At 41.6% G+C, this 13,100-nt stretch overlaps 1 protein-coding gene across 1 annotated transcript in view; it reads right to left on the minus strand.

Annotated features, from left to right (window-relative positions):
• Window positions 1-13,100, minus strand: part of LOC135510634 (protein unc-13 homolog A-like) — a 103,608-nt gene that overhangs the window by 62,658 nt on the left and 27,850 nt on the right. Inside the window, 4 exon segments of the mRNA XM_064931714.1 lie at window positions 5,760-5,789; window positions 6,510-6,576; window positions 8,565-8,635; window positions 12,907-13,030. Of these exon segments, the coding sequence (XP_064787786.1) occupies window positions 5,760-5,789; window positions 6,510-6,576; window positions 8,565-8,635; window positions 12,907-13,030 (292 nt within the window).

Genomic DNA, 13,100 nt, shown 5'->3' on the forward strand with positions numbered 1-13,100 from the left:
TCAACCAGCTTCACGAGGAATGCTTTTCTAACAGTCTTGAAGGAGATCCCACATATGCTGAGCACTTGCTGGCTGCTTTTCCTTCACTCTGCGGTCTAACTCATCCCAAATCTCAATTGGGTTGAGGTCGGATGATTGTGGAGGCCAGGTCATCTGATGCAGCACTCCATCACTCTCCTTCCTGGTCAAATATCCCAGCTTGGAGTCATGTTTTGTCCTGTTGAAAAACAAATGATAGTCCCACTAAGCCCAAACCAGATGGGATAGCGTATCGCTGCAGAATGCTGTGGTAGCCATGCTGGTTAAGTGTGCCTTGAATTCTAAATAAATCACAGACAGTGTCACCAGCAAAGCACCCCCACACCATCACACCTCCTCTTCCATGCTTCACGGTGGGAACCACACATGCAGAGATCATCTGTTCACCTACTCTTCGTCTCACAAAGACACGGTGGTTGGAACCAAATATCTCAAATTTGGACTCATCATCCACCAGTCTAATGTCCATTGCTTGTGTTTCTTGACCCAAGCAAGTCACTTTTTATTTTTGGTGTCCTTAGTGGTTTATTTGTAGCAATTCGACCATGAAGACCTGATTCACACAGTCTCCTCTGAAAAGTTGATGTTGTGTTGTGTCTGTTACTTTAACTCTGTGAAGCATTTATTTGGGCTGCAATCTGAGGTGCAGTTGATTCTAATGAACTTATCCTCTGCAGCAGAGGTAACTCTGTGTCTTCCTTTCCTGTGGCGGTCCTCATGAGAGCCAGTTTAATCAAAGTACTTGATGGTTTTTGCGACTGCACTTGAAGAAACGTTCACATTTCTTGAAATGTTCTGGATTGACTGACCTTCATGTCTTAAAGTAATGATGGACTGTTGTTTCTCTTTGCTTATTTGAGCTGTTCTTGTCATAATATGGACTTGGTCTTTTACCAAATAGGGATATCTTCTGTATACCATCCCTACCTTGTCACAACACAACTGATTGGCTCAAATGCATTAAGAAGGAAAGAAATTTCACACATTAACTTGAAATGCATTCCAGGTGACTACCTCATGAAGCTGGTTGAGAGAATGCCAAGAGTGTGCAAAGCTGTCATCAAGGCCAAGGGTGGCTACTTTGAAGAATCTCAAATATAAAATATATTTTCATTTGTTTAACACTTTTTTGGTTACTACATGATTCAATATGTGTTATTTCATTATTATTCTACAATGAAAAAAATAGTGAAGATGAAGATATGGAATGAGTTGGTGTCATATCTGGCCGTGATTGAGAGTCTAATAGGGCGGTGCACAGCGTCGTCGGGGTTTGGACGGAGTAGGCCGTCATTGTAAATAAGAATTTGTTATTAACTGACTTGCCTAGTTAAATAAAGGTTAAATTAGGGAAAGGGGGATACCTAGTCAGTTGTTCAACTGAATGTGTCTTCTGCATTTAACCCAACCCTTCTGAATCAGAGAAGTGCGGGGAGCTGCCTTAATCCACATTAATCAATCATAATCATCATCATCATCGATGTTCAGAACCCCAACAAAGGCTGCCAGAGCATAACGCCTCCGTCTAGAGTGTTTTGAATCTATCTCGTCTTGCTGTGTTAACAGTACAGGCATCTTAACCCTTCCCACACAAGCCAGTGGGTTGGAGGTTATTTTTGAGGAGTTTTGCAATATGTTATTATATATACCATCTCTTCATAATCCCATGTCTCTCTCTCTCTCCCTCCCTCCCTCCCTCTCCCCCTCCCCCTCCCTTCTCCTCCCTTCTAAGGCTACTATACAGTAAGTGAATGGAGGTTGATTAGCAACACTGCAGTGATGAGTCTGATCGAGAAGCCATGCTTGTATGAGACCATCAGCTAATCACAAAGAAGAAGATAGAGAGAAGAGAGAGGAAGAGAAAGAAAGAGAGAGAGAGAGAGAGAAAGAGAGAGAGAGAAAGGGAAAGAGATAGATAGACCGAGAGAGAGAGAGAGAGAGAGAGAGAGAGAGAGAGAGAGAGAGAGAGAGATACAGAGAGAGACCGAGACCGAGACCGAGAGAGAAAGACAAGAACTGAACAAGAACCTGACACCCTCAGCAAACAGGGGGACAAACACCTACCTAGAGGTGACAGCATTTCCTCCCTCGTATACCCCCCTAGGCACAACTATGACAACATAACCAACAAAAACGGGTCAAAACTCTGTCGGGTCAAAAACCAGCTCTGTCGCATGCTGGGTATGTACACAGTCAATGGTAGGCTTCGAGGGGACTCCTACGGTAGGTACACCTATAGCTCTGTTACATCCTGGGTATGTATACAGTCAATGGTAGGCTTTGAGGGCACTCCTACGGTAGGTACACCTATAGCTCTGTTACATCCTGGGTATGTACACAGTCAATGGTAGGCTTCGAGGGGACTCCTACGGTAGGTACACCTATAGCTCTGTCGCACGCTGGGTATGTACACAGTCAATGGTAGGCTTCAAGGGGACTCCTACGGTAGGTACACCTATAGCTCATCTCTTGGCAGTAGTACTGTAGACTACTTTATCACTGACCTCAACCCAGTCTCTGAGCGCTCACAGTCAGCCCACTGACACCCCTGTCAGATCACAGCAAAATCACAGTCTACTTGAACAGAGCAATACTCAATCATGAGGCATCAAAGCCAAAGGAACTGAGTAATACAAACAAATGCTATAGATGGAAAGAATGCAGTGTGAAACCTACCAAAAAACAATTAGGCAACAACAAATTCAATCACCTTTAGACAACTTCCTGGACAAAACATTCCACTATAATAGTGAAGGTGTAAACTTTGCAGTAGAAAACCTAAAACATTATATTTGACCTCTTAGCTTCCCTATCAAATCAAAAAATGTCAAGCAGACGACCTAAGAAAATTAACAACAATGACAAATGGTTTGATGAAGAATGCAAAAACCTAAGAAAGAAATTGAAAAACCTAGTCAACCAAAAACATAGAGACACAGAAAATCTGAGCACACGCCTTCACTATGGTGAATCACTAAAACAATACAGAAATACACTACGGAAAAAGAAGGAACAGCAGGTCAGAAATCCGCTCAATGTAGTTCAACAATCCATAGAATCTTAATCACTTCTGGGAAAATTGGAACACACTAAACAAACAACAACACAAAGAGTCATCTATACAAAATGGAGATGTATGGATAACAAGATCTCCAATCTTTTTGGCCCTATAACAAAGAACAAACAGCAAAAACAAATACAAGATCAAATACAAATTATAGAATCAACTATTAAAGACTACCAGAACCCATTGGATTCTCCAATTACATTGAATGGACTAAAGGACAGAACACAATCCCTCCAACCAAAAAGGCCTGTGGTGTTGATGGTATCCCCAATGAAATGATCAAATATAGAGACCACAATTACAGTTGGCTATACTTAAACTATTTATCATACTCTTCAGCTCTGGAATCTTTCCCAATATTTGGAACCATGGACGGATCACCCCAATTCACAAAAGTGGAGACAAATTTGACCCCAATAACTACCGTGGGATATGCATCAACAGCATCCTTGGGAAAATCCTCTGCATTATCATTAATAGCAGACTCATACATTTCCTCAGTGAAATCAATATACTGAGCAAATGTCAAATTGGCTTTTTACCAAATTAGCGTACGACAGACCACGTATTCACCCTGCGCACCCTAAATGACAAACAAACAAAACAAAACAAAGCAAAGCAAAGTCTTCTCATACTTTGTTGATTTCAAAAAAGCTTTTGAATCAATTTGGCATTAGGGCCTGTTATACAAATTGATGGAAAGTGGTGTTGGGGGAAAAACATACAACATTATAAAATCCATGTACACAAACAACAAGTCTGCGGTTAAAATGTGCAAAAAAACACACACATTTCTTTCCACAGGGCCATGGGGTGAGACAGGGATGCAGCTTATCGATGAATTGGTGAGGGCACTAGAACAGTCTGCAGCACCGACCTCAGCCTACTACAATCTGAAGTCAAATGTCTACTGTTTGCTGATGATCTGGTGCTTCTGTCCCCAATCAAGGAGGGCCTACCACAGAACCTAGATATTCTGCACAGATTGTGCCAGACCTGAGCCCTGACAAACCTGGGCCCTGACAGACCTGGGCCCTGACAGACCTGGGCCCTGTCAGACCTGGGCCTGACAGACCTGGGCCCTGACAGACCTGGGCCCTGACAGTAAATCTCAGTAAGACAATAATAATGGTGTTCCAAAAAAGGTCCAGTCTCCAGGGCCACAAATACAAATTCCATCTAGACACCGTTGCCCTAGAGCACACAAAAACCTATACATACCTTGGCCTAAACATCAGCGGCACAGGTAACTTCCACAAAGCTGTGAACGATCTGAGAGACGAGGCAAGAAGGGCCTTCTATGCCATCAAAAGGAACATAAAATTTGACATAGATTTAGGATCTGGCAAAAAATACTTGAATCAGTTATAGAACCCATTGCCCTTTATAGTTGTGAGGTCTGGGGTCTGCTTACCAACCGGGAATTGACAAAATGGGACACACACCAAATTGAGATTCTGCATGCAGAATTCTGCAAAAATATCCTGTGTACTACGTAAAACACCAAATAATGCATGCAGAGCAGAATTAGGCCGATACCGGCTAATTATCAAAATCCAGAAAAGAGACGTTAAATTCTACAACCACTTAAAAGGAAGCGATTCCCAAACCTTCCATAACAAAGCCATCACCTACAGAGAGATGAACCTGCTGGTCCTGGGGCTCTGTTCACAAACACCCCACAGAGCCCCAGGACAGCAACATAATTAGACCCAATCATGAGAAAACAAAAAGATAATTTCTTGACACATTGGAAAGAATGAACAAAAAAACTAGAATGCAATTTGGCCCAAAACAGAGAGTACACAGTGGCAGAATACCTGACCACTGTGACTGACCCAAAATTAAGGTAAGCTTTGACTATGTACAGACTCAGTGAGCATAGCCTTGCTATTGAGATAGGCTGATCTGGTTCTTAAGAGAAGACAGGTTATGTGCACACTGTCCACAAAATGAAGTGGAAACTGAGCTGCACTTCCTAACCTCCTGCCAAATGTATGCCCATATTAGAGACAGATCCACAAAGAATTCCAAAACAAATCTAATGTTGATAAACTCCCATATCTAATGGATGAAATACCACAGTATGCCATACAGCAGCAAGATGTGTGACCTGTTGCCACAATAAAAGGGCAACCAGTGAACAACAAACACCATTGTAAATACAACCCATATTTATGTTAATTGATATACCATTTTGTTCTTTAACTATTTGATCTTTTGTGAGCTTAATTTTGACTGTACTTTTTTATTTAAAAAAATCACTTTTGTTTATTATCTATTCCACTTGCTTTGGCAATGTAAACATATGTTTCCCTTGCCATAAAGAGAGAGAGAGAGAAAGAGAGACGAAATAGTGAAATAGAAAGAGAGAGAGAGATAAATAATTTATTGAACAAGGCAAGTCAGTTAAGAACAAATTCTTATTTTCAATGACGGCCTAGGAACAATGGGTTAACTGCCTGTCCAGGGGCAGAACGACATATTTGTACTTTGTCAGCTCGGGGATTTGAACCTGCAACCTTTTGGTTACTAGTCCAACACTCTAACCACTAGGCTAGAAGAGAGAGAAAAAGACAAAACAAAATAGAGAAAGAGAGAGAGAAAGAGAGAGCGACTAATAGAAACAGAGGGTGCATTAAAGGTAACTCACTTTGCTGTTCTCCCCACAGACTCCAGTTACCTACAAAGAAACAGAATGTTTTAGGATGAATTCTGAAACATTCTGAATATGACAATATCTAAACGATTTAATGGGTTTTAGAACACTTTAATTGAACTGTTTGCACTGATGGTATGTGTGTCTTACCTACTGCATAGTATGCTGTGCTAAAGTAAGGGTACTTTTAGGTACAGACTGCCATGCATTGTTATTGGTAGGAAATGTTTTCATGCCAACAAGGAGGCTAGTTTGCTGAGGTCTCTGTTTGTCTGAGTGTGTGTGTTTGTGTGCGCACACATGTGTTTGTGTAGGAAGACACAGTGGGGGCTGGCTGTCAGACAGCTAGAGTCCTAGTCTGTCCCGCTCCACTAACCCCCCCCCTTGTGGTGTCAGTTAGTAGACAAATACTCTGGCTGACACCACCAGAAGCACTCTGATTGACCACCAGAAACATTGACTGACACCACCAGAAACATTGACTGACCACCAGAAACACTGCATCCAGTAGAGATGCTTCTATATATTTAATACTCATATTGATGTTTCACTTTATCATTGTGGATACACCCAGATACACACATGCAAATAAACATGTGCACGTGCACACAAACACACACACACACACTAGAGAAATACAAATATCTCTCACAGAACTGACAGGGCGATATCGAAGAGTTGACGCTCTTTGGTTAATCGCAAACACCTGTATCAGACAAGCCCAGTGATTGGTGGATAACTCACAGCACTGTGTCCCAGGGACAGGAAGTGGTCGCTCCGGGTCTTCCTGGTACGAGTCCTGGTTAGTTATCTGAAATACATCACACATAATATTTGCCTCAGTCAGTAGAGCATGGAGCTTGAAAAGCCAAAGGTCATGGGTCCTGGGTCCTGCTGGGGCCACCCATACGTGAAAATATACGCACACATGACTGTAAATTGCTTTGGATTAAACGCCTCCACTGAATAGCATATATAATGGCATATGCAGTAAATATAACACACTGTATATCATTCAAAGGAATTTTACTGTGCAATAGAGGGTGAGCCATTACAGTTGAAGTAAGACATTTACATACACCTCAGCCAAATACATTGAAACTCAGTTTTTCACAATTCCTGACATTTAATCCCATTAACATTTCCCTGTCTTAGGTCAGTTAGGATCACCACTTTATTTTAAGAATGTGAAATGTCAGAATAATAGTAATGATTTAGTAATGAGTAGTAATGAGAATTATTTCTTTCAGCTTTTATTTCTTTCATCACATTCCCAGTGGGTCAGAAGTTTACATACACTCAATTAGTATTTGGTAGCATTGCCTTTAAATTGTTTAACTTGGGTCAAATGTTTTGGGTAGCCTTCCACAAGCTTCCCACAATAAGTTGGGTGAATTTTGGCCCATTCCTCCTGACAGAGCTGGAGTAACTGAGTCAGGTTTGTAGGCCTCCTTGCTCACACACGCTTTTTCAGTTCTGCCCACAAATTTTCTATAGGATTGAAGCCCTTTTGCCACAACTTTGGAAGTATGCTTGGGGTCATTGTCCAGTTGGAAGACCCATTTGCGACCAAGCTTAACTTCCTGACTGAGATCTTGAGATGTTGCTTCAATATATCCACCTAATTTTCCGTCCTCATGATGCCATCTATTTTGTGAAGTGCACCAGCCCTTCCTGCAGCAAAGCACCCCAACAACATGATGCTGCCCCACCAGTGCTTCACGTTTGGGATGGTGTTCTTCGGCTTGCAAGTCTCCCCCTTTCTCCTCCAAACATAACGATGGTCATTATGGCCAAACAGTTCTATTTTTGTTTCATCAGACGAGAGGATATTTCTCCAAAAACTATGATCTTTGTCCCCATGTGCAGTTGCAAACCGTAGTCTGGCTTTTTTATGGCGGTTTTGAAGCAGTGGCTTCTTCCTTGCTGAGCGGCCTTTCAGGTTATGTCGATATAGGACTCGTTTTACTGTGGATATAGATACTTTTGTACCTGTTTCCTTCAGCATCTTCACAAGGTCCTTTGCTGTTGTTCTGGGATTGATTTGCACTTTTGGCACCAAAGTACGTCCATCTCGTGGACGTGGTACCTTCAGGTGTTTGGAAATTGCTCCCAAGGATGAACCAGACTTGTGGAGGTCTTGGCTGATTTCTTTTGATTTTCCCATCATGTCAGGCAAAGAGGCACTCTGTTTGATGGTAGGCCTTGAAATATATCCGCAGGTACACCTCCAATTGACTCAAATTATGTCAATTAGCCCATCAGAAGCTTCTAAAGCCATGATATAGTTTGAGGGAATTTTCCAAGATGTTTAAAGGCACAGTCAATTTAGTGTATGTAAACTTCTGACCCACTGGAATTGTGATCCAGTGAATTATAAGTGAAATAATCTGTCTGTAAACAATTGTTGGAAAAATTACTTGTGTCATGTGTAACAGTTTAGCTTCCGTCCCTCTCCTCACCCCTACCTGGGCTCGAACCAGGGACCCTCTGCACACAGACAACAGTCACCCTCAAAGGATTGTTACCCATCGCGCCAGAGCAAAGGGAACAACTACATCAGGTCTCAGAGCGAGTGACGTCACCCAATTGAAACGCTATTGGCGCGCACCACTTCTAACTAGCTAGCCATTTTACATCAGTTACACATGCACAAAGTACATGTCCTAACCGACTTGCCAAAACTATAGTTTGTAAAGAATACATTTGTGGAGTTGTTGAAAAATAGTTTTAATGACTCCAACCTAAGTGTATGTAAATTTTCGACTTCAACTGGATATGTGTTGGACAACAGCTTACATCTTGGTCTCTCATGGCATTGAGTTGCTCCAGTTTTTTGGCCCAATAGCGTGCCTCTTCCTCAGGGATATCTGAAAAGAAGAGCCCAACAAAAAAATCACAGCTGACCAGCACACACACATGTAGGTATGTACCCTCGCACATGCAACACACCACAGCAATTAACATTAAGCTTTCCAACAGCAGTTTTACTTGGAAAACTTACATAAATGATAACGCCCAAGATGCCGGTGTTTGGAGGATATATTGGCACGGATGTTGTTAGGCCTGAGACAACGGCTTAGAGGGCATTATCACTTTTATACAACGGGTTACCAATATATTCAAATAATGGTTCGAGCAGTGAAGAGGGCGAACCGGGGGATTCCGAGCCATCCACTTCTACAGATGATGACAGCTCTCTGGGTGGACAAGAACAGTCGGTCGCACCAGGCCGAGCCATACCTCAAAACAATGCCAGCAGGGACCCTACTATTTGTCGCTCCACGTCCCGGATGACAGTGGTGCTGCTGCAGGATATCAATCCGAGGGCCTTTTTTTCGGCCAAGAAGCACGCACTCGCTGAACCCGGTTCTCTCTGGCGCAGCATTGTGTTGCTTCGAAGCGGCTGAGTTTTTAAATGCGTTAAGGCTGGGTCATTGACAGAAATATTATTTTAAACTGCTCCAGCGAAACGAGGCCCGCCATGCATTTCTGAAAGCACTCCAAAGCTCAAATGATCTCACTCTTTTTACAGTTCTACAGGAATATTAAATTATATGTTAAACATGTTAAAGAAAAGTGTTATTTTTATTTATTGTAACAATTGTGGGGTCGTGCCATGTGTGATAACAAGTGTCATATTATATTAGTAAGAAACTATCTTTCCTACTATAGGTAGATGGCTGCATAGTGATTGCAACATTGTAACTCTCAGATGCGGAGGTTCAAGTAAGATTAAATTTTTCCTGGTAAGGGACGTCCTATATCTGCACGCGCGCACCAGCATGTTTTATGGTGCCTTACTCTTAGAATTACATGTAGAATTGGAGCCTATTTCTTCCTATTCAAAAACATGGTAGGCCTACATGTTTGACAAACACAATTATGTTATCTATAGATGTCGGTATAGCCAAATCCTCCAATAATGTCGCATGCACTCCTTAAATACCCCCGTGTCTTTGGGCTGGAATTGAATGAGGGTACCCCAACCACTTTGTTAAAGAAAAGGGCAAAAAGGACACATATTGTTAGCTTTCTATTTTGAAATAAATACCTAAAGTATCCAGATTATATGAAGCGTTCTACAACAATGCTTAACTCCGTGATGCCTTATGGTAGAAACAAGTTTTAAAATGCACACGAAAGACGTGACTCGGATGCGTATGGAGATATATTGGTTCCTCTCTATGACATTCTGAAGCTAAACTGCAGCCTATAATCTTCAAGGAGACAAACAAATTGACTTTGCTAATCTGTCCCTATTAATTGAGCTTTTCACTTTCTGAAAAGAGAAGACGTTTGTTTAAACCCAGGCAACTTTTAGGAAAGCGCTTCTGTTGTTGTGTCAGGCAATGGAGGAATAGCCAGCATTTGAAGCTTACAGTTTTCTGCTTCGGTAGAGCGTCTGTCTGGGTGAAAAGGTAACTTTTGAGAGTGCCATGCATGGATTCCTAAGGATGTTTCAGATTTTATTATTTGCAAACCAGACATTGAACTGATTATATAGCCTACTAACCAGATGTTTCTCCATTTTCTAGGCCAAAACTATTGCCGGTCCCCGCTGTACATAGTTTAACGGGGATAAGAGCGCGGACGTTTTTTGTCTTGCCTAGGGAAGCAGAATGTCCAGGGTCGGCCCTGCCAGTTCATTCAGTCTTTTCGTTCTGCATCTATGGGCGCGACCCAGTCATTCGTTCTAAATGTTCCATGGACATACTGGCTGGCAACGTTCTTATCCCTTGCTTGCTAGCCAGCCAACTACGGCTAACGTATAGTCACGTCCAAAAGTGCAGCCAGATTAACAGCAAAGTAGCTGCATTTGCATTTGTTTAAACTGTTTTCTAGTGATTATTTATTTGGATACATCCATAACAATGAGCTAAAAAGGCACGATTTCGCTTCGAATGGAAAATGTGCTATTGTTTTTACCTTGGCAAGTCAGTTAAGAACAAATTATTAATTGCAATGACAGCCTATCAGGGGCGGAACGACAGATTTGAACCTTGTCAGCTCGGGGATTCAATCTTGCAACCTTTCGTTTACTAGTCCAACGCTCTAACCACTAAGCTACCTGCTGCTCCCTCAAGACACTGCTATTCAGAATGAGGTAGCCTACAACACATATACACCAACACAATCACTTCAACCTGAAGCTGGAGACTGCAAATCAGCTGCGTTTAGTTTGACCTGTTTTCAATTACATTTATTTTCTATATATACATAAAATTTATGCCAGCTGATTCATGATGTCGACTGGCTGAGAAACGCTGCCTGCCAGTCTGTATTGTCCCGACTCCCGACACGTTCATTACTATGGGACAGCCGGAGATCGAATATTGAAACAATGTTGCAAATGTTGGAGAGACAGACAGCAAGGTTTATACAAAGCTCAGCTGTTGAAAACAAAAAAAGTGAGATCATTTCTAAATGCTTTTTATAGTGGAAATCAAATTCATAAATTGCCTGTCTGGGCTGATGAGACAGTGGATTGCGCAGTCAAATGGAACAGAGTAAATAGGCATTTATTTTAAGGTCATAGATTTAGCAGGTCGTAGTTTGTGGAATAGACACGTCTGGAATCCGGTTTTAACCAATCAGCATTCAGGATTAGACCCACCCTTTGTATAAATACTACGAGCTGGTTAGAAGCTACTCTAGGGCACCCATTTCCCCACAAACTATTACCACCAATCACAGTGAGATTGACTTTTCACCCAGAACCCCAGACCTTTAAATAACCTATTGGCTTGACTGTTGCTCAGTCAGACAAACAGACAGAGTCAGATCACCAGTATATAGGGGATGAGAGGCAGTGTAAAATGACTCCTAATCAATGCAATCAATCCTAATTTAATTAAACAGCGTTGTATTCACTAGCAAGGAAACGGAAGCAAATGGGCCAAAACCGAGAGGGACTACCAGGTCTTGTCCAATGAGAAACACTTGTTTTCATTTTCCATTGCAAAATGTTTTGTTACGTTGTACACCAATGAATATAAGACCCTGGATAACTCAGCTAAAGATCAGAATGTAGATTCAGGTGTGATTATGTTCACATTGAGATGCTTGTCTGGCATGACTGTGTATGTGGAGTGTGGACAGTGACACATACAAATATGATTAGAGACATCTAAACTACTGTTTGCCCCTTTTAGAATCTGAGAGTGGAAGACTTACACGTACGCATGTACGCTCGACATTTCCGAACATTCCCAATACAAGTCAGAATGTTGAAGAAACTTCATTTTGACTTACTTGACCTGTTGTCTTCTGATTTTGTCCTCGTGTGGAAGGTAATCTGAGACAGAATATCCACAGGGAAGTATTATGAGCCCCTCTTTCAGTACGCTGGTTTGCATATGGTTCTGTCAGTTTGTATTTCCATTTTGTATTTTCAATACTAACACAATTTGCACGCGACTTAAACATTTGCACAATATGTAGACAATGGCTGACCGTAGCTGAACCACAGACCCAACGTAGCCGACTTTTCATTTTCAGCAAAACACAAGCACTTCCAGCTGATTGCTAGAAGACGTTCACCAGTTGACAATGTTCCGTTTTGTTCATACATTATGCATCACATGCAACGGGTCAGGAGATGGAAACTACAAACTGGAACTATAAGCCGACAGAGCCATATACAGACCAGTGCTACAACAAGTCTGGTTCATAATAATGTTTTCCTGTGGACATTTTATCTCCACTTCCTACCGTCAAAAGGACCAACAACACGGACAACCAGTAAAGTGTATTTAAATATAATTTCATTCAACACTCTGGCTTGTAGAGACCCCTGCGTCTTTTTTTAGGGCGATTTCTTTCAGACTGAACATCCATGGGGTAACCATGGTAACAGTCTAGCGTATTAGGCACATCTACTGTATTTTATCTACTGTATTTTATCTACTGTATTTTACCTACTGTATTTTATCTACTGTATTTTATCTACTGTATTTTACCTACTCTATTTTTAACTACTCTATTATATCTACTGTATTTTAAGACGTTTTGGGGGAATAAATTAGGGTCAATGAAGTATAGTCATTATTTGATTAATTAAGTTATGTTTGTTCATCCATCCGTTAATAATTGTTTTGTGTATTAGTTAGTTATTTCATTGGTTCCCTCCCTCACTCACCGAGAGGAAGTTCAAAGCGTGTGTCCAGCAGCACCTGGTGTAAAGTGGGGTCTTTGGTTCCACAGATATCGTTGTCCCCCATGATAACCTGGGAGTCCAGGGTCAGCCAGTCCCCCGGACCCTCCTACACAATAGAAATGGAACGCATGAACCTGATACACCATTCATTATCATTGTTAGTTTGTTAGTTAGAA

The sequence above is a fragment of the Oncorhynchus masou genome, chromosome 3 (assembly GCF_036934945.1).
Source record: "Oncorhynchus masou masou isolate Uvic2021 chromosome 3, UVic_Omas_1.1, whole genome shotgun sequence".
In the NCBI taxonomy this organism is placed as follows: domain Eukaryota; kingdom Metazoa; phylum Chordata; class Actinopteri; order Salmoniformes; family Salmonidae; genus Oncorhynchus; species Oncorhynchus masou.